The sequence below is a fragment of the Phycodurus eques genome, chromosome 6, assembly GCF_024500275.1.
Source record: "Phycodurus eques isolate BA_2022a chromosome 6, UOR_Pequ_1.1, whole genome shotgun sequence".
Classification (NCBI taxonomy): domain Eukaryota; kingdom Metazoa; phylum Chordata; class Actinopteri; order Syngnathiformes; family Syngnathidae; genus Phycodurus; species Phycodurus eques.
The window spans coordinates 9,003,578-9,024,842 of record NC_084530.1 but is presented as its reverse complement, the minus strand read 5'-3'; the positions used below and the strand labels follow the sequence as shown (position 1 = coordinate 9,024,842).

The window sequence follows — 21,265 nt, the reverse complement described above, 5'->3', positions numbered from 1 at the left end:
ACTCAATGACAAAAACATTTTCCTTTTTGTCTCATTTTAATTTTGCATTGAGTAGTTTGACAGTTCCTCAAGAAGTTTCATTCCTTAAATTTGTCTCTCGCAATGAGGTGCAATTGTTATCTGCATTTTAATTATATTTAGGATTTTGAGAAATAGCTACAAAAATACGAGAAAATTACGAGAGATATTACACAAATTTGTAATTTCTATAACGTCATGTTCCAGCCTTACATTTATTCTTTTTTTTTTTTTCAATTTTCTCCACAGCAAATGAGATCACTGTTGTTTTAACTTTTTAGTTTAACATTAAATAATTCAGCTTTTGCTTCCTTCTAACCCTTCTAATTTATTCTACATAAGATTATTATTGTCTAGCTGTGATTATGCATTACTAATAAAAAGAGAGTAATCGTTATACATGCCCAAGTAATTATTTGTTCAAATTGGTCACTTAATTACAGCATAAGCCGCGGTAACAACAGCATGCTAAGCTAATGCTTACTTTATTTCAAGCTAGCTAGCTATAACATGTTCTTTACACGAAACGATATTTTAAAAATATGTTGACATAACGTCACCTTTACATTTTGACTTTTACTCCTCCGCTTTTCTTCTTTTGCGGAACTGTGCGCCCGAGGGCTCAGCCGTCCTTTTCATGATGGAAAACAAAATTGTAAATGAAATCATCTGTCCTGTTCTGACTGATCGCTCGTTCGCTGACTTGAGTTGCCCCCCCACGTCATGTGACGTGGCTTGACAAGTGACAAACATAGCTACTTTAGTTTATTTTGCCATTTTATTTGTTGTTTTCAAGACAGAAATGTAAAGGGGGCGCCAGTCGACGTCACAAATTATTTGATGATTTTATTAAAATATTTTTTTCCCGAGGAGGAGGGCGCTGGCAGTGCGCCCCTCCAGCGGACGGCGCCCTAGGCGACCCTGCATGCAATTACATTTAAATTTTTTGATTTAGTTATCCACTATCCACGATAGCGTGCGTTTTAGTTGTATTATTTTTGATAAAAGGGGAGCGACTGAGTCCAATGTTGACTTTAGTTTTGTGTTAAAATTATCAACAGTAAAATCGCAGGGAGCAGGAAGAACGTCAGCAGGAGTGCTCTGTAAAATCTCAATAAAATGTTTACCCACTTCAGACGACCGGTAATGTTTAATCACCGGAGCCTTCCGAGTATTAACACCGGCGATGTTAAAATACACACAGTAATAAACAAGGGCTGCTAAAAACAAAGGTATGGTAATCAAATGATGTATAGGTGGAAAAAAACAAAACAAAACACAAAAAAAATTCTCTCATTTGGGTGAAGTGTTTCCTGGAGTGATGCAGTACTGCCTCTCCCATCCTAACCCAACTTGTAAAGAATACAAATCTACAATTTGGTGGGCTGGCCTCGGTGAGAACAATTGGTGCATCAATGCCAAACCATGTCTCTGTTAGTAATATAATGTCTAGTTTACTGTCAATGACCAGGTCATTTATGATGAATATTTTGTTTTGGGAAGGGCACACATTCAGCACAGCCAAATTGATGCTTTTGCCAAATGTGCACTCATCAGGCCCAGCTGTGATGGGACCGTGTACCAAACAAGTCTCCCTCTCACTGGAGCTTGAATTGATGCTGTTTAGAGTCCTATTGGAGGTTTTGACTGTACACATTATAAATTGTAATCACTCCTATCAAAAGACTAACGTGAAATTTACAGTTTTAAGTAAAAGACTTACAAGGGAATAACACATTCAATGTTGTGTATATTAGGTTTAGTTTAGAATTAACAGTCTGGAATTATTATTTGTAATTACTACATCTTTCCCAATAAAGGATATTTTAAAAAATGGCATGAATAGAATATTTTGTACAACAAAGCCATATGAATATGGCATGCTACTTTGATGAAAATACAAATCCAAGTCAAATGCCACAAATTCATCCTACACAATTTACGTTGTAATCCCCCAGCCCTCCACCACTCACCCTCCAAAAAAGGTCTTTTTTTTTTTCCACAATGTATGAACTTTATTTTAAGAGTTACTGCACACAATGGGTAACAGACTCAAACAGTTGTTTAATACTTGAAAAAAATGTAAACAAATAGTAATATTGAGCAAAACAGGAAAAACAAATTAAAAAAAAATCACCACATCACTCTCTCTCGATTTCACTGATCACAAGTTGCCTTTTTCTGTCAAGCACTCCTTTCTAAGATCACCTTTCAAAATTAGGTTTTGATGTGCTTATGCAGTGCATTTCTCTTTTGGTGTTCTGGTCAATGTCTTTAAGCTATACTGGGGGTCCACAACAGCTTTTTAACGATTCCAGAGCTGTTCAGAAACCCTTTCTAAAATGTTACTTAATATTGAGCACCAGTTTTCAATTTCAATCATGGTTCTAATTGTATGTATTTGGTCAGAACACTAATTCTATTGCAGTGGTCCCTGATTGTGTCCAGTCATGGCAGCACAGTTAATATTTGAGTTTGGCAACTTTTCACTATAGAGTAAAATATTTTGTACGATAATTTGCTTGAATTGACCTAATGGAAAATGAAGTGACGTGAAAGCACAGCTTTATATTTTACAAAACAGTTGCCTCATCAACATTCTACTGGTTGATACATTAAACTTAATTTGGCACAAAACTGTTACTTATTTTTGTGTGACCGTCACACCAATTCTACTGTACATAACATTGACCGTCTTTAGTTCCATCACAAGGAAAGCAGAGGAAGAACAACTGTCACCTAGCATGTATGAGTCCTACTTTTTGACCTTTTCCCATTGCACTAATCAGGTTCCTCATTTGGATTCCGTACCCTCGTGTGCAAGATGTTCCAAAGATCCAACAACGAAGCAGTCTGCAAGCTTCGCCACACCCACAATATAGTGCTGATACTCCACGAGCGTATGTCCAAGCGAAGGAAAGCATGCAATATTCCTCTTCAACATCTCATAGTCCATATTGTTCATCCACCTTCAGCTTTCACTTAAGGAAGTCCAAGATGGCGAGGGCTAGTAAAAAGATAACATTGTAGCATTTTGTATCAACATCAAGAAACATCTTTTTTTTGTTTTTAACAAGGTAGGGCTCTTTTTTCTTTTTCTTCCGCTCTTTTTTGTGCTTTGTCAAATGGTCTTATCCATCCCTACACATGCATCCCTTTCCAGCCAATGTAGATGCTGCTGCTGTTAATGGAGTGCTCACATGACCTCCCCCTTCACCATATACAATAGGCACTGTGATGAACTAAGTCATGACATGAGGAACAAAAAATAAAAAATACAACGTTATCCATCAACTGTTATTCAAAGGAAAGTACAACAAAGTTACGACTTATCTAATTAAATTTGAAAAAAGTGTCACAAAATTTCGTGTTCCTCCCTTGAAGTGTGTTGGACTGTTTGACCCACATTCTGTATTATAAAACTGCTCCCGGTAACGAAGAGATTTGACCCTGAATACGTTTTTTTTTTTTGAAGTCCTTTAACTCCTTTTGCAGTTGGCAGTGAATTATTGGAACATTCTTCTTTTGCTTTCCAAAGTAGCTTGCTACTTTTTGGAATGGGCTTTCAATTAGACATCCTCTGAGAGAGTAGCACGGCTACTTTTTCAGTCAAACAAAGCATGACAACCCCACTTCAAGTGTCCATTGTGAAGGAGAAGCACCAGTCTCCAACCCCCACTCAAGTATGCTCTTGTTTTAAATATATAGATTTCTTGCATTGATTTGCATTGAATTCAGTGTTTCACAAACCTGCAGTCTCTGCCTCGTCATATCGTCAGAGGCTGTGCGCTTAACAGCAGGTCCACTGAGACAATTAAAATTTAAAAAAAGACCACAAATGAGAACAAAATAAAGTGAACATAGCGTGTCTCCCGCTTCAGATTGTGTGGTACAGATTATCTGTGGTGGAAGTCACGAGTGACGTGCAGCGACATCCACTGGTGGCATGGAGGAATCAGACACAGCTCTCCCTGGTCTTGTTGTCCATGAGGAAAGAGTTGCGCTGGGAAATGTCCATGACCACCGCGTCTCGTTTGCTCAGGTGGATGTCTTTCAAGTGGTCCTCGTCACTTTGGTCCTTGGCAAAATTTACAAACACCTTAATGGGGGAAAGAGGAAGAAAGATTAGATCATCTGTGCCTAAATAAAAAAATAAACATTTAAAATGCAAAACATTTCAATGCATTAAAGCAGGGGTGTCAAACTCATTTTTGTCTCAGGCTGCATCGTAGTTATGATTTCCCTCAGAGGGCCATTAGAACAGTGAAACCATACAAAAGTTTAATCATCACCAAAACATATTACTATTACACAACAAATTGAGGGATAACTAGAACTAACTTGAAATCAGAAGACAAGGATAACAGTTTGTTCAAGTATTGTTTAAGTTAGTGTAGAAGAAGGGTTTGGTAACAGAAAAATGCAATCTCTCAACATTATGTTTTATTATTATGACAATTTGGAATTTGGGTAAAGATTTTAAAAAAAAATCACAGAAGTTGACAAGCATGATTTGCTTTCGCGGGCCACATAAAAATGATGTGGCAGTCCGCATCTGGCCCCCGGGCCTTGAGTTTAACACCTATGCATTAAACGTTACAATAATTACTAGATCCAAATAAATTGACATCTGAATATGCCCGTGTATAGAAATAATGAATATAATAATATGATGTGTCAGAAGCCTTGCAATCTGCCCCACAGTCTCCAAATGAAAGAAGGCGCTTCATTTTGTGCTCGGAGCTGCCTCTTTAGTGGACAATTTTAAAAAGCAACACATTTGTTTAGGCACACATTCCAGGAAGATTATATTATATTGTTTTTGATTTGATTGATTTTTCTTTTTCTGGTATTAACTGTAAAATATAAAATGTTCTGCTTCTGTATTTTATATATGTATGACTACTTGAAGCGGTTTTTGAGTCCTCTCTATGAAAGTGCAACAATTAATAAAAATGTGCATATGTTCTCTGTGCAAAAAATAGATAAATATAATTCAAAAACTGAAAAATAGAATTGGATATGTACATCATAAAGGAAGACTTAAAAGAGGGTTACTTGGTCTAGTGTGGTCTGAGAGACAGAGTAGTCCTCTATCCTGAGTGCCTCCTTGTTGGTGGCCAGCAGGGAGAAGATGCGTGCGAGGGAGGTGAGGGAGGAGGGTAGCTGGTACTGAAGCATGTTGCGGTGCTTCTCCTTCAGTGTACTGCCGGGAAGTTCCCGCTCGATGAAATCCATCACCGGCCTGAGGTCTGGATCCGGTCCGGCCACCCTCAGGATGATGGTGTAACCATCTCCGAACCTGAGGAGAAAGATGAAGACGTGTTTAATTGTCACATCAGCATTTAAGATATTACAGTCAATACAATTCTGCAGCATTAACTTCCTCAACCCATATCACTGATGAGGGAACAAACGGCATATTAGAACATGGTAACAAGAGTACTCAAAGTGTGCAGATCTCTCCCAAGGTTACACATTTGTTACCTAACAATACAAAATGTTGCAGTCCCAATTTAGGATCTTACCAGTTAAAAGAAGTGAGCGATTCATTTCAATTTGAATCAGTGAGCATATCAAAATCTGATGAGGTTTGGCAGTCCAGACAGCTTCAACAGGTCAATTCAACAAAATGTAATAGCGGCATCCTTGACTGAATACCTTTTCATCGTACTGTACTGTACGTTTGTGTGATAGCATGAAGTTGCACTCTACTTTTGCCACATGAAAACATAACCTTGCCCAAGGTAATAACATTTCATGTCACCCAATCATCACTTCCGTTTGTGTACTTTATCTATGTTAGCATTTAGTTTTGACCATGAAGGGAGCTTTGCCAGTGAGATTTGGTGCAATGATTCCTACCTGTTCTTCAGGTGCTGTACACTCCCCAGACAGCGGAACCTGCCATTGACCATAATGGCCATCCTGGTGCAAAGTGCTTCACACTCCTCCATGCTGTTAAAAGAATCCCAGCAGATCACATTATGTATGTTTGGGCAAATCCATCAATTACTCATCCTGTGTCTTCAGATTTGATCTTAGTTTTTAAAAGTCTAACCTGTGTGAGGTCAGGACAACAGATCGTCCCTCTTTGATGATGCTCAGTATGGCGTTCCACAGGGCACGCCGTGCTTTCGGGTCCATGCCTGTTGTAGGTTCATCCTGTTAAATAAAGTAATATTTAAATGATATGAACGCAATTCACTTAGGAACATTGAGGTCAACTCGTTGTTTTCTTACCAGGAAAACAACAGGTGGTCCTGCTATGAGAGCAATGGCAGTGGACAGTTTTCTCATGTTGCCTCCACTGTAGCTACCTGCTGATTTGTCAACATACTTGACCAAACCCAACTTGCGAATGCCCCATTCTGCAACCTAGTGGAGAGAACGAAACATCAACCATGTGTCCAGTAAACTATTAATGCACCAACAAAAATACATTGAGCAAGTGATGGAGCAATTTCTGATACAAGTCATTTTCATATAGTTTGATCAATAACGGTAAAGAAATGGCCCACTGACTTTCCTGTTGAAAGTCAATTAATTTTACTGATGAGTAATTAAATTATTGGCAGTAGTTATCCATCAAAAAGTTACCGTTAATGCCACTGGAGAGAGCCTCATGATGTTGTTACAATACACCAGAGGGCTGTGTAAACTGAAGTGCCAGGATGAGCCGGCCATTTTGTATTCACACAATAGCAAGACAGAATAAAACTGTTATTTCTGATATATGAATGAAAATGTATGAATTTGTGAAAGTGTCAGAACTATTGCATTTCCTTATCGTTATACAATTGTATAAAGACAACAGTGTAAAGGATTTAATGAGTAGCTAGTATTCCTTTATGCACTTGTATCCGAAGGTCAACATGTAAATTGTACAACTCACAATTTTTATGACGCTGTTTGTCTTAACCATTATGGAGTTGTTTCTTTTTGCAAAAAGTGTATTTCAGTGATTCAACACCATTTGCTCTGTCAATAAGGATTGCTATGAATGCCTAAAATTATAAATCATCAGTAACGTTTTGAAAATAGGACTTTAAGGGTGTCTGTTTCAGCTTCGGAGACATTTACCCATATAAAACCAAGACGGCATTAAAAAAAAAAAAAGTAACTTTTTTTTTTTTTTTTTTTAAACCATTATTGATCAAATTATATGTAAATGACCCATATATAATAAGCATGATAACCAGTATTACTTTATATTTAGGAAATATACAGAACAAGAATTCACTCATGTTGTTTGTAGCCATTACAAATGTCTAGTGTAATTCATTTCTAGGTTATTTTGTCTCGAGGGGAGGGGGGGCAAGCACGCTCCAAAAGTCCCGCTGGTTTTGTGTTACTGACCTCACACACTTCCTTCTCAGGAACACCTCTGAGAATGGCGTAGAACTCAAGATGCTCTCGTCCCGTCAGCAGGTCATTGATGGCATCGAACTGCGGACAGTAGCCCATGTTCTGATGCACCTCATCTATTTCTGTCGTTACACTGGAGTGAGATGCACGCACAACAAGGAAACATATGAGTACTGCTTTCCAGCAAAAAAGTGTAATGCCATTGAGATTGCATAAATTAGAGCCTCATGCAGCACAGTACTCTAAAGTATGTCCTACCTCTTGCCTGCCAGGTAGGCCTCTCCACTGGTAACCACTGAATCACCTGTCAGCATTTTGAACGTACTAGTTTTCCCTGCTCCATTGACTCCCAGCAAACCAAAACACTGAAAGATAACGAAGACCACCATTTCATTGCCACTGTAAACCAGATCATGGTTTAACCTTTCAAACTGTACTGAGGTGCGCTCTACGGCCTGATTTGTCGATAGGCCTGTGTCTACAGTCAAGAACAGAAAAGATTAAAGAAATTTCTTTCCTACCTCGCCTGGGGGAATGCCAACACAGAGCCGGTCAACGGCAGGCTTCTGTTTCCGCTTATATATCTTAGTGAGCTGACGAAGCTCCAAAATGTCCGTTTGTCCTGCTCCACTGAGGATTCTCTGTCGTTCTCTGGCCACATCTTCATCCTCTTCTCCAATTGGCTTCAGGTGACTGGATGATGACCTGCCAAGACAATGGTGAGGTCACACTCATTAAGGATTCACAGAGAAAATAATTTGGCCCAAATTGTTGAATGTTCAAAAGGTCCTCGAAGAGAGGGTCTATAATGGAATTCTTTTCTTGCACACACCTGGCCTTGATAAAGAAATGATACTGGATAAGGACGGTGATGCTGAAGAAGATGACTCCCTCGATGGCCATTGCAAAGAGGTTCTTTCCCACCATGTCCCAGGCCAGAGGGGAACGGAAACGGTTTTCCCCTAGAGACCCACAACCACCTTGTTAAAACCCACAAGAATATTCTCGCAGTTCTTATTAAAAGTGCCATGGACTAGTTTCCTGTTCCTGCCAGGTCACTCGGCTGTGCCTACCAAATCTCTCCAAAGCATCAGCCATTGCTTGATTCTTCACCATGTCGATCAATCCTCGCCCCAGACAGAAGTGAGGGAAGATGAGGAATACGTTCTTCAGGATGTCATTGATCCCACCAATCTCCTGAAATGATCCGAAGACTCTCTCTCAATCATCATAATTTGTTATCGAAGACATCAACACCAAAACACAAACGACTTGCTATTTATTTAACTGAATCCAAATGAGACAGAAGGTGATAATTACATTGCCTCCAAACAGCTCCAGTACAAACGTGGACACGCTGCCGTTTATTCCAATCAGTATGTTCACACTGGTCAGAACCACGTAGGCTGTGCTGGGTATCTTAAAAAAGAATGAGGCTGGGTACATGAGAGGTGTGATCGACCATCTGGAAAACAAGTAGAAAAGACACTTTCAAACAGCTTATCTATAAAAATGAACAATAAACTTATTCAAATGTATGTAACATTAAAACAAAGATACTCCAACTTACCCATACAGCAGCAGCAGCAAGGCCAGCACAGGCAGGTTGGTGGAGGAGACGTAAGCATCTTGTTGGAAGCAGATGAAAATGATGATAACCAATGTGGCGGGGACAATGTAGTTACACTGTAAGAGGAGGACAAAGAAATAAAAGACCACTCAAGTAAGCTGCAATCATCCTGGTGTTTTGAGCATCATAGAGATGGCATCCAGCAGTGTAAAGTGGGTTACAAGGGCCCAGGGGCAAGGCGTGTATTACTTTTCTTTAGGTCCCCAATGGAATCTTTGGATTTTTAGAATATTAAAAACATAGAATTAATGCTGGCTCACATTTTTACCTGCAACAAGTAAGGAATGCTGCTTTCCAAGGGCAAATGATTTACAAATATTCCTCATATCGCAAAGAAGTTAGAAAGGAATGTCGTACCATGTCCCAAACAAAGTTGGCCAGCCAGTAGAGGAAAGGTTGTACTCCGCTGATAAACTGCAAGTGTTTGGCTTTGTTCACCCTCTCTTGGATGAGGAAGACAACAAAGCTGGCAGGTACAAAGGACATGGCGAATATCACGCAGATGGACACCAGCACATCCACCGATGTCGTCATTCTGAGGAAATAGTTGAAGAACGAAAAGTAAATAATGAATTAGTTTTTTCTTGGTGGATGTTCACACTATGTGTTTTGTTTTGGTTTACTTACAGGGCAACTTGTGACAGCTGCTCCTTGGTGAGGTTGAGGGGATGATTATAGGCAGCGATACCAAATTTGGCGGGGTCTTCTCCAGGTGGCAGACTTGCTCGAAGGATGCCATTGTTCATCACATTCAGAAAAGAGCCAATACTGTGCCAGCCCTTGTTGTTGAACCAGATCTGTGGACAGGTGGGACATCATAGCATTTGTTGTCAAGTTGTACATTTTCAGTCACGCTCTTTACTTGTTTTTCACGCTGAACATGTCAGCATGCGCTAACCTTGACATTATTATTGGTGTCTAATCCTTGAATGAAGTTGGAGAGACTGCGGAAGAACCGATCTGCTGCAGCTCCCTAAATGGTGGGTGAGGAAGACAGAGGTCAGTCATGTGACATTGAGGTACAATGTTTGTCTTAATATTTTTTTTTTGTTGGTAGAGTGACGTGTCCAATCAGTGTTTTAAACCCAATTTGTTTTCAAAAAAATAAAACTCCCAAATCAGAAATCTCGTACCCTTTCCAGACGGAAGCGCCGGCGCACTTGAGCAATTGCCTCATTGATCTCGTCTCTCTGGGCTGGAAGCTGAGACCCCCTGGCACCAAGCGAGAAGCCACCATATCTGTGCAGAGATACTTTATTTTAATCGAAGAGACAGACCAGATTCCTGCTCTCAAGAGGGATTACATGTCAGCTAATGTACCTAAACTCGTTGACCCAAATCTTGTTCTTCAGGCTGAGAGGTGAGAGAGAGAGAAAAAAGAGGTTTATCAAGGACCACTTTCTCATATACCGCGTAAAAGTGAGTTAAGAGCAAAATAATATGAGAGCGGTAATTGAATGTGTAACGAGCGTCACCTTTTGCCAATAATCTGAGCATAGGTCTTCACCAGATAATCTGATACATTTCTCCCTGTCAAATTCTGAAGAATCTCTTTGTCGCTGAGCTTCATCTGAAAACAACGCAGACAAAACTGTTAATTTACACTTGTATTTAAGCAGCTAACCTGTACATTATCTAGCTTCACTAACCTGTGGAGGTGGAAGGCCCCCTGCACCAGCTGGACATTCAGGCAGCATCCTTTTGCGCCCCTCACAGCTGCACTCGCACAGAGGCGATGGATTCTCCATGGACCAGTTGCCGTTGTCGAACATGTCCTTCACACTTTGAGCTACTTGTGGAAACCACCACTCATCCTCCACGGAGGCACACGAAGTGTCCCTGCACCATAAGGAGACATATTCACACACATTCATTTACTAAATACAAATAAAATGGCTGAGGGATAATTCAGTGTTACTACTAATGAATATTATATTGATAAATTACATGTATTTTTCTGCTTATAGTTATGACTCACAAAATGGAATCTCCTTCCATGCAGCGTGTTCTCAATCCTGGTTTGTCTGTTAAAGCTCCCAGTAGTTTGTTGGTATGAGGGTCCTCGGGTATGTCATTACTGCAAAGACATGCAACATTAGTTGAATTTCATGTGTGTTTGTGTCTTGTGATATTTTTCCATTTGAATCTGCGTGATGACAAAATGTGTTGCCAAGCAGTTATTTTAATACACAGTACTGCCTATACAAATAATTGACAAATAAGTATACTTGACAGCAAATCACAAAAAACAAATACCTGACAAAGGTAAACTGCTCTCCATACATGCTGGGATGCAGAGCCAGGCTGGGGTACTTTCCAAATGGAGGAACAATTAAGCTGAACACCAGTGCAATACACACAAACACAGCTGGGAGGACAATCTAGAAAAAATAAAATTGCGCAATAATTAAAAAACACTAAAACACAACCAGTATGAAGTACTTAATTGTCACAGAAGGGAGCATGGTGGCCACTTCTGTATAACAATGTGGACAAAAGCATTGACATAACATTTGAATCATTAAACTAAACAATCACTGAATGGCCTCAACACTTTAGTTCCCTTAAAATCTTAATTCTTCTTCTTGCCAAGACATTTGTGACAATTCTGTGCATTCAAATTTATGGGACCAGCTAGGTCTAATGATCCCACTACATTTGTCCACATAATCTGTGTTAATGAAAAAAAGCCTCAGTATACCTGTGCAAAAAAGCCTTTCCTTGAACGCCGAGCATAGAGGAATCTTTTCCAGAGTAGTGCCACAAACTGCTGTCGCTTCAGACTCCAGCCTTTGACCTGGTATGAGCCTTTGCCATCACTGCCACTGAGCCAGTCAGTCTCACGGGACTCTTTAAACACACACCAAACACATGAGCTAACATGGCAAACCTTGTTATTAATTTTTTTTGGTAATGCGTTTACAGATGCATGATAAATAGTTTTGCTGTAATTTGCACTGCTGGGTCACCTTCAGAGTCATTGAAATCAAAGTCATCTTCGGTGAAGGGCTTCAAGCAGCTCTGATGGTCTCCAAATGCATGGCGGCGCCGTGTCCTCGTAGGCACCACTCCATCTGTAAACATTAGCCATTGCATCGATTCATATACAAAATGTTCCACTGCGGTTAAAAATTGTATTATTCAATATGTTCATTTGATCATAGAACTCACCTGAAAGTTCCACAGAATCAACTCCACTGTCCTCAGCAACTTTCAAGAAAATCTAAAAAAGAAGATATGAGTAAATTATTCGCTGAGGTTCATCACTGGTCAAGTAAGACAAATCATTCCACATTCGATTGTTCACAATAGTATTCAGGCTGAAAGGCTCAACTAAGTTCCTTACCTCCTCTAGGGTGGTGTCTGATATTCCATAGCTTGATATTCCCAGGTCGGTGAGACGGTCATCAAGCTCGTGGAAGAGCTCCACAAAGGCTCCATCTTTAGCGGATTGATAGGGCAGGATATAGGTGAGCTCGTGTCCGAGATCCTCCACCAGGCGAGCCTCTGAGACATGCTTGAAAATCACGTTGGAGATGAGGGAAACATCTGAAGGCAAGGGTAGTGAGAAAGAGAGGTGTTGGCTTTAGTTCCCAACACTATCAATTCATTTTTAATTTGCAAAAACAACGGTGGGTTTTTTGTTTTGTTTGTTTTTTTACCAATGGTGGTAGTTTCACTTTCTGGTTCACTGCCAAGGCCTGCATCAGAACTGCTCTCAGACACACTATCCTCCTAAGTGAATGTGTATACAGAGTTAAGTGAAGCAAGACTGAATCATCACAACATTGCAAGTGAGGCAAACACATGCCCTCCTACCTTCTCAGCTTTCTTGCTGTAAGAGACAGTGCTTGCAGAATTCCTGCAGGACTGAAGTGCCAGATCGTAGTCTCTCTTGACCAAGGTCAGGTAGTAGCCGGTCCCCAGTTGGGTCTTCAGGAAGAGCGAGGACCCGACACAGCATAGCTTGCCGTGGGAGATGATGGCGATGCGGTCACCCAGGATGTCAGCCTCATCCATGTGATGGGTGGACAGGATGATGGTGCGGCCTGACAAAGGGACACCCATCTTGATTTATGGTCACAACAACATTGACGTTTTTGCCTAACTGACATTTAAGTATTAGTATTAATGACTACTCCCGAACCCATTTAAAGTTCTAATATGTACCATAGTGTTTTCATCAGCATGTTTACATTCATTTGTGTGCTATGTATTGATCATATGGATTGCGCATTTGGTGGAAATTAATCAACATGGACTCTCCAATTTACATCTTTAGATTATCTTGTGTCAAACCACATTCGAGCAGGTTATTATTTGGTGAGTAAATATATGCTTGTATTTGTTAATTTGGTTCCAGAAGAAAGTCTGTGCCTTTTTATGTCATTTTAGCTACTTATATTCTAAATCGTAGCAGTTTCCTTGTTAATCTTTTATGTAACAAATGTTTAAGCCTTGGCGGAGGTCAGCACTCATATGAATATTTTTTTCCCTTTACCTTGTCGGTATTTAAGAAGCAGGTCCCAGATGCCCCTCCGTGCATAGGGGTCAACACCAGCAGTGGGTTCATCCAAGATCACAACCTTTGAGCCCCCAACAAAAGCCAAGGCTACTGACAGTTTCCGCTGCATCCCACCTGAATTAAAAAAAAAATAAGCGTAATACCATTAAGATACACGTACCAGCAAGCTGATTCATATGAAACACATTTCTTGTTTACTGACTAAAAGATCATGAAATGATAAAAAACTGAACTGACCAGAAAGTGTGTTGCTGCGTGACTGTCGCTTATGAGGCAATCCGACATCATTGACAATTTGTTCCATCTCGGCCTTCACAATATCCTCTGGCAGTCCCTTCAGGCGAGCATAGAACCAGATGTGCTCTTCCACAGTCAGCCTGCATTCACATCAGCCAGACCACAAATCAGTGCCAAAATGTTAGAGAATTTCCAGAACTAGCAAAATGCTTGGCATTATTGCCAATATAATAAATACTTTCCCATGACCGCAATGTCTTGTGAATACGTACATGCTGAAAAGCACATTGTGTTGTGGGCAGACACCCAGATTCTGCCTGATGGTACTGAGCTCCGAGCGAATATCTTTGCCTAGGATGTAGGCCGTTCCTGAAGTGGGCGGGAACAATCCTGTTAGGATTGACCTGACCAAAAAAAAAAAAAGCAGTTAGTCAATTGCCTCCGCAAATGGGATTATTTGTTGTCGATGCACACAGGATGCGAGTGCTGCCTCACATTGTTGTGGTCTTGCCAGCTCCATTGTGACCCAGGAAGGAGGTGATCTGCCCTTCATAGAATCTCAGGGAGAGACCATCCACTGCCAGCTTGTTTCCGTGACTGTAGACTTTCACCAGATTCTCAATGTAAACACCTGGATCTATGTGGCTTGGCTCCTCCTCTATGCACACAGCTGGAGGCAAAATTAAAACACCATATCAGCATGGTTTAAACATGGTTTTGTCACCTGACCTAAAAAAAAAAAAATAAAAAAAAATAAAAAAAGACATGAAAATGTATTTGTACCATCAGCGTTGCCTTTCTTGGACAGAGGAGTCGAGATGTTCTTGTTCCGTTTCTCGCCACACCAGTATGTCTTAGTGAAAGGGAAATACCAAGGCCTGGGGATTCCGTATTGGCCTGAGATGGAAATATTTAAATTGTCTTGTAGTAAGTTCTCAACCACATTTCTGATTTACTACATCAGCAGATTTGCAAAGAAATAGTCAAATAGCGATTATGTGGACACCCACCAGGGAACACAGCTTCTATGTACCATGTCATTACTCCATAGAGCACAGCATCAAAGAGCATGAGACAGATGGAGGTGGTCAGGTTGTAGCTGTCCTCCTCCAGGGGGCTCGCCAGCAAGTTGGACCACTGGATTCCCACACCTTGCTCCTCAAACAGGGACAAGTACTCACAGCCAAATCCAAAAGCTACAGGAGACAGCAGGCTCTGAGAGGAGGATGGAAAACATGACAGTTAATGCGCAGAGAACAGAATATCACAAACAGGATGCGGTGGAGTATTATCAAACTATCCACACACCACAACAAGTTTTGCTCCATATCCCACGTAGTCTTGCCAGGCAACACACAGCACGTAAGGCAGGTAGAGGGTGAAATAGATTATTCCACCACAGGCAGCTGCCAAGTTGGCACGAGAGAACAATGTGCTGATAAGGAAGCACTGCATGATGGTTACCACGCCGAAGGAGCTCAGGAAAAGAAAGACCACGCCTGAGTCGCTGTAAGGCAGCAGGTTGCCGATCTGACAGGAGGGAGGAACAAAAATGGAAGATAATGAAAACATTGTGAACACACACAAACACACGCAGACATATGAACATTTTGGGTTTCATGATACAGAAAAACATAAATGAGAAATACGAGTTATTTATGTAGCCCGATTTCTTTTGGTGTGCGCGTTTGTTTGTCCTAACCTTCAACAACATGACCAATAAGCCGGCGCTGATCAGCAATGGAATCAAACTGCTGATGAACCAGCTGAGCCACAAGATGCCGTTGTTCAGTCCCATGATCCTCATGGTCTCCTTCAGCCGGGCCTCCTTCTCGTAGACCACTCCCTTGATGATGATGGCCACCGAGTACATCCATGCCAACGTCATGAAAAGAGGCATTGATCGACTCATCACCCGCAAGAAACTAAAGAAGGAAGTGAGAAGCGAAACTTAATAAATCAGACTTCTGCATAATTGTTTTTACATTGTGGCGACACGTACATGTCGTCTACGTAGCAGGGGTAAGGCATCTGCTGAATGTAGATGCCAGTTTTTTCCTTGGTGCCTGTCATAGCTCTGATGATTCCCTGTTCAATCACATCCTGCAGGTAGGAGAATCCGCCCCAGATGTACCGCAAGTCCTCAAAAGGGTCTGCCCTGGGACCGGGGTCCCAGTAGCTGCAAAAGGCAAAATTCAATAAGCTCTTTTATATCGTGAATAGCATGAGCACTTGTTACTGAAGAATAGTTAAGCAGCACTCCAAACACGATAAGACAGGTCTCTCGTACCCATCTTTGATCTTGTTGGTCCTCTCAACATTATCAATGTCCATGCGGATTTTGTAATTGACGTTGGGAGGCAAGTCAGAGCTGTTGCTATGGGTGATGTCAGGGAAGACAATCCCTGCCCAGAACTTCTGGTTGTCAAGGAGATCCATAGATTTGTTGACCAAGCGCTCTTCATTTGCTACTGGCTCCAGTTTGTCCAGGTTCACACACTGATTGGGAAAGAGGGAAGGGTAGGTTATGGCAAGTGAGCCGTATTTTCTGAGGAAATAAATAAGACCCACAAGAACCCACTTCTGAATAACATTATAATTGTGATGCTACCTGGTCATAAATGTGTGCTAATCACACATGGTGCAAGTCAGTTTAAATCAGTTAGGAGTCTCAAGACTTGTCCATGTGTTTGAGAGGCCAGTGAGTCCAAAACCTGATGAAAAGGCGGCATGACCACTCCGGGCATGACAAACATTATTAATTTTTTCCTCCCACAAACTGTTTGGCCTTGACATAGTTTTTGTTAGGAAAGACCGCAAGCATCCATTATTTGAGCTCCTTACGAGGTGGATCCCACCTAGTGGGTCAGTAGGTCGGAATATTGTTTACAGTTGTGCTTGACATTGTGTTAGGCTTTTCAGATACAGATCCATAATGATTCAATGCCATTTCCCAGACGTGGAAAAGATGTGGATTTGTCCACGCTGCCCATTCGACAGATAGCTGTATCATGAATCTAAGGAGAACAAACGCTCATCATGATTTTACTATATGTGCTGTAATCTGAGCGCTACTACTGAGAGGAAGAGTCACACGGCTATAAACTCACATTAACCGCTGAACTACAGGAATAATTTCACCCCTGACGAAGATAAATAAGAAACGCACAAGGCCCTTTCAGCTGGGAAAGAACACTGTTTCATGTTTGTCGAGAACATTATGTGGTGGATCTTAAGATAAGGCTTGGCATGCTGACCCACTGAGCATAGACTGAGACAGTGACCCACTCTGCACGGTCATTTTTACATGCATGTTTTAAATCATACTGACCTCCATGAAGCGGGTGATGGTCTGTATGGCCTGGTCAGTTTCATTGAAGACATCCCTCCAGGTGTATGCTGATCCTGCTGCTCTTGGCTCAGCTGAAGATTTGGAAAGGAAGTGCGACACATCGGACACTTGCCACTCAGTCCCACTGAGTTGGGTGGTCAAGAAAGTGGCACTGGCGTTATTTTGGAGCAGCGTCTGCAGAAAACCAGAATATAGATTGTTTCAAACATAGACTGACTAAAAGAAATTCTAAAATGTCTTTTTGTCAACCTTCATTCCATTTGGAAGTTAAACAACAACATGCCTTACAGCTGACTTTTGACCATTTTGCATTCTACATAGGCTTGAGACCATATAATTCACTTGAAAATCTGTTATTATTAAAATATAAATAGAAGACTACTACCAATCTATATAACTATCGAATATAATTATATAATTACACATTATCATAAGCCATAATAAAACTGTTTAAATTAGTTCATATAAGGTTTACCCATTTTATAATCTAACTCTAATATACATTTAAAATCCATAATTGGAATGAAGAAATCTTTTTGTTCACTTTTTTAAGTTTTTTTTTTTTTTTTTTCAAAATGTCGTTTAAATGTTGAGCCCTAGGTGGCGTTGCTGAAGGTGTAATCTTGAAGCCAAGACCAACCATTTTGTCTCAGTATGCCATCTGAAAGATTTTCAATTAAAAAAAGCTTCTAAAGACATTGTAATTTCTGATATATTGATATATATAGATATTGACCATCTACATTTCTTTACCCATTAATCTACCTTTAATCCTATGTAAGGGTCATTGCAAATCAAGTTGACTAGTTAGTGTACTAGATTTGCAATGGCTATGCTTTGGGAATGATTAGTGAGAAAACAAAGTCTGAAATCGGTTGAGAAATTAGATCTCTGTGCAGTCTCTGATGTTTGTCTCTCATATTGACCCAGAAAGCAAACCAGACTCGTGTTCCGTTTCTCTACCTTCTTTTCACCACACAGCCCGAGAATAAACTTGGTAGGAGGGGTGGGGGGTGTTGTTTATATAGTACAGTCGCATAATGAGTTCATAGCAAAGCAGGATGGAGAATGATGCCTGCAGGGGTTTTTGATATTGAGTTCATGCAAGTACCTAATGACACTGATCACTATCACAAGTGAAGAGGAATAATATATGCTGAATGTGTGTTCTGTCAGTGGAACCCACTCACCCTGACCAAGTCCATTTCTTCACTGTTCTCCATGAAGTTCCACACTTTGGGCTTCATCTCGTCCCACATCCCACCAAGGTCCCTCAACAGGCCGAGCTCCTGGAAGGTCTTGTTTACCTGGAACGGACAATCCCACACATTAGCCACCATTCGGTAAGGATGAATTTCAACCAAGGTAAGTGTCTCTTTTACCTCGTGGATTATCCTCTGTGTGGCCGGAGTATCTGGGGTGTACAGGATCTTTCCCACCAGCAGAGGTTTCAGCGCTCTCCAGATCATCCTGGAAATGGGGCTCGACTCCAGTCTCCGCATCATGGTGTTGCAATAAGGAGCTTGACAAACAAGCAACAAAAGCATTTACAACGAATGACCCTCATCTCAAAGAGCTTTTTAATAAGAGCAACCTTCAACACTTACTGGATGTGTTGTCATAGGTAGAGAGGGGCTCGCTGTCGCTGCCGTTGGCATGGTTTCCAAACAGTGCTTTGTAGTTGTTATCCTCATACCAATTAAGAGACTTGATTTTGAGGCCGCCTCCTTCAGGGTGGCCACAGACAATACGTGACACAGCCTGGTACATCTGATTCGGAGAGCCCGTGGCATTGGCAGTGAGATAAAGGATCTCCTTTCGCAGATCTTTCCAACTCTTCATGCTGGCAAGCTAGAAGGAGAGACACGATGTTAGCATAAACAACAAGCCGCATGCTTGGATGAGTTTGGTGTGAAAGAACTTATGAGCCCTGACCTTGACCCCATTTAACACCTTTGGGAAGAACTAGACCAGAGACTTTGAGCCATTAAGCCCTCCTTTAGGTCAGGGATCAACTCCTTGCGCAATGGTCACGAGCGCAAAAACCTCTCTTCATATAGTGTACAAATGTTGATGAGTTAGACAATACAAAGAGGCTACACACACTCGTACGGTGTATATTGTAATATGTGCACAAATATTCAACTCAAGAAAAGGTCACTGGGGAAATATATGAACATAAAGTATAATATCTTTTAGGGAACAAGATGATGAAAGATGATAAACTATAGTCCCCTTTGTATTAACAGCAAAATAATCGACTGTTCAATGGTGTCAAAATGACCCTGCAGGCACAGAGCAAAAGTGTAAATATTTGATCATCCAAATTAAAAGGCATACTTTCCTATCAACAGAATCTCATGTTCACTGTGTCAAATCACCTTTCGAGAAGAAAACAAAGTCACCAAAGGTCTGCCTGAAAATCAGCTTTGTGCTTTCTCACGTCTCAGCCGCGGCAACACCATGAAAATCACATGTCAGTAACCACATGTGCACACTATCAAGTGTCACAACACAGGCTGGTATGACTGAGCGTCTGTCAGTCCCAGGTTGGAAGTTACTGATGGTAACTGACAGTACCATGAACGGTATTCCAGACAGGCACTCTGTGGGGTGGAAACACTTTGGAGTCAGACAGACGGTGATCATTCTCCAGTCTTATCTGCTGTTCTGTAGTGTGTGTGAGCCCTGATAACATGAGTAGGTTAGTGCGACACTTGCATACTATTGATAATGCTTGAACGGCTTGTGTCTGCTCACACTGTTAATGTTAATAATAATACCTGTTGACTTGCCAGGTATAATTGCACTCATAGAAGCATATAAGTGGATATGATTTAATGTATCAGCTGTACATTAACATGCTTTACTATTGGTGGGTTTTGTTTTGTTGCCGCTGTTGTTTTTTGTTATGCCATGCTTCCTATTTATTGTGATTTTGCTGTTCTATACTTTGTTGAAAACATTGAAAATAAATGACACACCAACTCACATACAAATGTCACATTCGTCTTAATATCCTTTGGGTAGTATTTTACGAGGTAACTAGACACACATTGGAGTTGTTACAAGTTGAGAAACGAGTCGCCACAAGTTCTGCATTAAGTCAACTCGTGATAGGGAAGGAATGAAGGGATGGGGGTGTCGTTTTTTTTGCGTAACAAAGGAAGATGGGGAAAGAGGGTGAAGCTTTTGTGTCTGCAAGTGTGAATTAGAGGTCACCTGAGTTCATGATATAAAACTTTCGCTCTGTGGAAACGAAACAGGTTAGAGCTACCAGAAAAAAAACAAGAGCAAATATACAAGGGGAAAAAAAGCAAACCATCGGAGAAGTAGGACATAGGAATGAACAAAGAGGGAAGACGCACGCAGGAGGCGTGAGAACAAAGAGGTTACTATCGGTCATTCTCATAATAGGCAAACGTCTGCAGGCTCCACAAGTACTCTGCTATTATACTGACAAATGCCATTTAGTATGCACGCACGCACACACATGTACACACAAACACTGTTCTGACATGCAAGGTGGTTTCAGGAAAAAAAAAAACTTTCCCTCTTTCTTGTCTGCATTATTCAAAATACATCCATCCATTTTCAAAATCGCTTATGCTGATTACAATCATTTAATTCACTGCATGTACTTATTTTTCCGTCTTGGTTATGTTTGTACACAGCACATTCAACATGAGCAGCATTTATCACCAAAAAATAAATAAAAAATGTAAAAAGTGTATCGTATGTTCACATATGTGAAACACACAAGCAGTTTGTTCCGAATGTAGTTACTTTTGGTCTTTATTTTCAGCCACATCAAAACACCAACGCAATATGTTTTCTCGGATGCATATCTGTGTGTTTGTGTAGGCGTCTGTGTTGAGTAGATTGTGAATGCAGGCCATCGAGTGTGTCATCTATGCCACACAGAGACCCAGTAGATTACTCGGCTAATATGTGGAATGGTCTCCATAGGCAGTAATTTAGACAGACATTTTATAAGACTGAATAAATGTCATTTTCCCAGAGGAACCATGGCCATGTCAGCATGACTGACCAGGCGAGTCACACGCACACACAGCTCAGCAGCCCGTTATGTCCCACAGTAACCTCCTCTGAGCAGTCTGTCTGAGGTTACCCA

At 40.9% G+C, this 21,265-nt stretch overlaps 1 protein-coding gene across 1 annotated transcript in view; it reads right to left on the bottom strand.

The window, feature by feature from the left end:
• Positions 1-213: 213 nt before the first annotated feature.
• The window catches only part of LOC133403856 (phospholipid-transporting ATPase ABCA1-like), a 37,967-nt gene continuing 16,915 nt past the window's right edge, over positions 214-21,265 (bottom strand). Inside the window, exons 9-49 of the mRNA XM_061679213.1 lie at positions 18,738-18,981; positions 18,513-18,652; positions 18,321-18,437; positions 17,110-17,304; positions 16,069-16,277; positions 15,781-15,957; positions 15,481-15,703; positions 15,087-15,308; positions 14,789-14,993; positions 14,562-14,675; positions 14,274-14,448; positions 14,051-14,182; positions 13,779-13,918; positions 13,518-13,655; positions 12,836-13,065; positions 12,679-12,751; positions 12,363-12,565; positions 12,188-12,239; positions 11,986-12,090; positions 11,718-11,866; positions 11,273-11,397; positions 10,995-11,093; positions 10,666-10,855; positions 10,492-10,586; positions 10,337-10,369; positions 10,150-10,255; positions 9,915-9,989; positions 9,644-9,813; positions 9,374-9,551; positions 8,957-9,072; positions 8,707-8,851; positions 8,460-8,583; positions 8,219-8,348; positions 7,908-8,091; positions 7,645-7,751; positions 7,378-7,519; positions 6,262-6,396; positions 6,080-6,183; positions 5,884-5,976; positions 5,077-5,320; positions 214-4,117 (exon numbers count right to left, since the gene is read on the bottom strand). Of these exons, the coding sequence (XP_061535197.1) occupies positions 3,974-4,117; positions 5,077-5,320; positions 5,884-5,976; positions 6,080-6,183; positions 6,262-6,396; positions 7,378-7,519; positions 7,645-7,751; positions 7,908-8,091; positions 8,219-8,348; positions 8,460-8,583; positions 8,707-8,851; positions 8,957-9,072; positions 9,374-9,551; positions 9,644-9,813; positions 9,915-9,989; positions 10,150-10,255; positions 10,337-10,369; positions 10,492-10,586; positions 10,666-10,855; positions 10,995-11,093; positions 11,273-11,397; positions 11,718-11,866; positions 11,986-12,090; positions 12,188-12,239; positions 12,363-12,565; positions 12,679-12,751; positions 12,836-13,065; positions 13,518-13,655; positions 13,779-13,918; positions 14,051-14,182; positions 14,274-14,448; positions 14,562-14,675; positions 14,789-14,993; positions 15,087-15,308; positions 15,481-15,703; positions 15,781-15,957; positions 16,069-16,277; positions 17,110-17,304; positions 18,321-18,437; positions 18,513-18,652; positions 18,738-18,981 (5,982 nt within the window). The 3' untranslated portion in view covers positions 214-3,973. The remainder of the gene's footprint in view (positions 4,118-5,076; positions 5,321-5,883; positions 5,977-6,079; positions 6,184-6,261; positions 6,397-7,377; positions 7,520-7,644; positions 7,752-7,907; positions 8,092-8,218; positions 8,349-8,459; positions 8,584-8,706; positions 8,852-8,956; positions 9,073-9,373; positions 9,552-9,643; positions 9,814-9,914; positions 9,990-10,149; positions 10,256-10,336; positions 10,370-10,491; positions 10,587-10,665; positions 10,856-10,994; positions 11,094-11,272; positions 11,398-11,717; positions 11,867-11,985; positions 12,091-12,187; positions 12,240-12,362; positions 12,566-12,678; positions 12,752-12,835; positions 13,066-13,517; positions 13,656-13,778; positions 13,919-14,050; positions 14,183-14,273; positions 14,449-14,561; positions 14,676-14,788; positions 14,994-15,086; positions 15,309-15,480; positions 15,704-15,780; positions 15,958-16,068; positions 16,278-17,109; positions 17,305-18,320; positions 18,438-18,512; positions 18,653-18,737; positions 18,982-21,265) is intronic.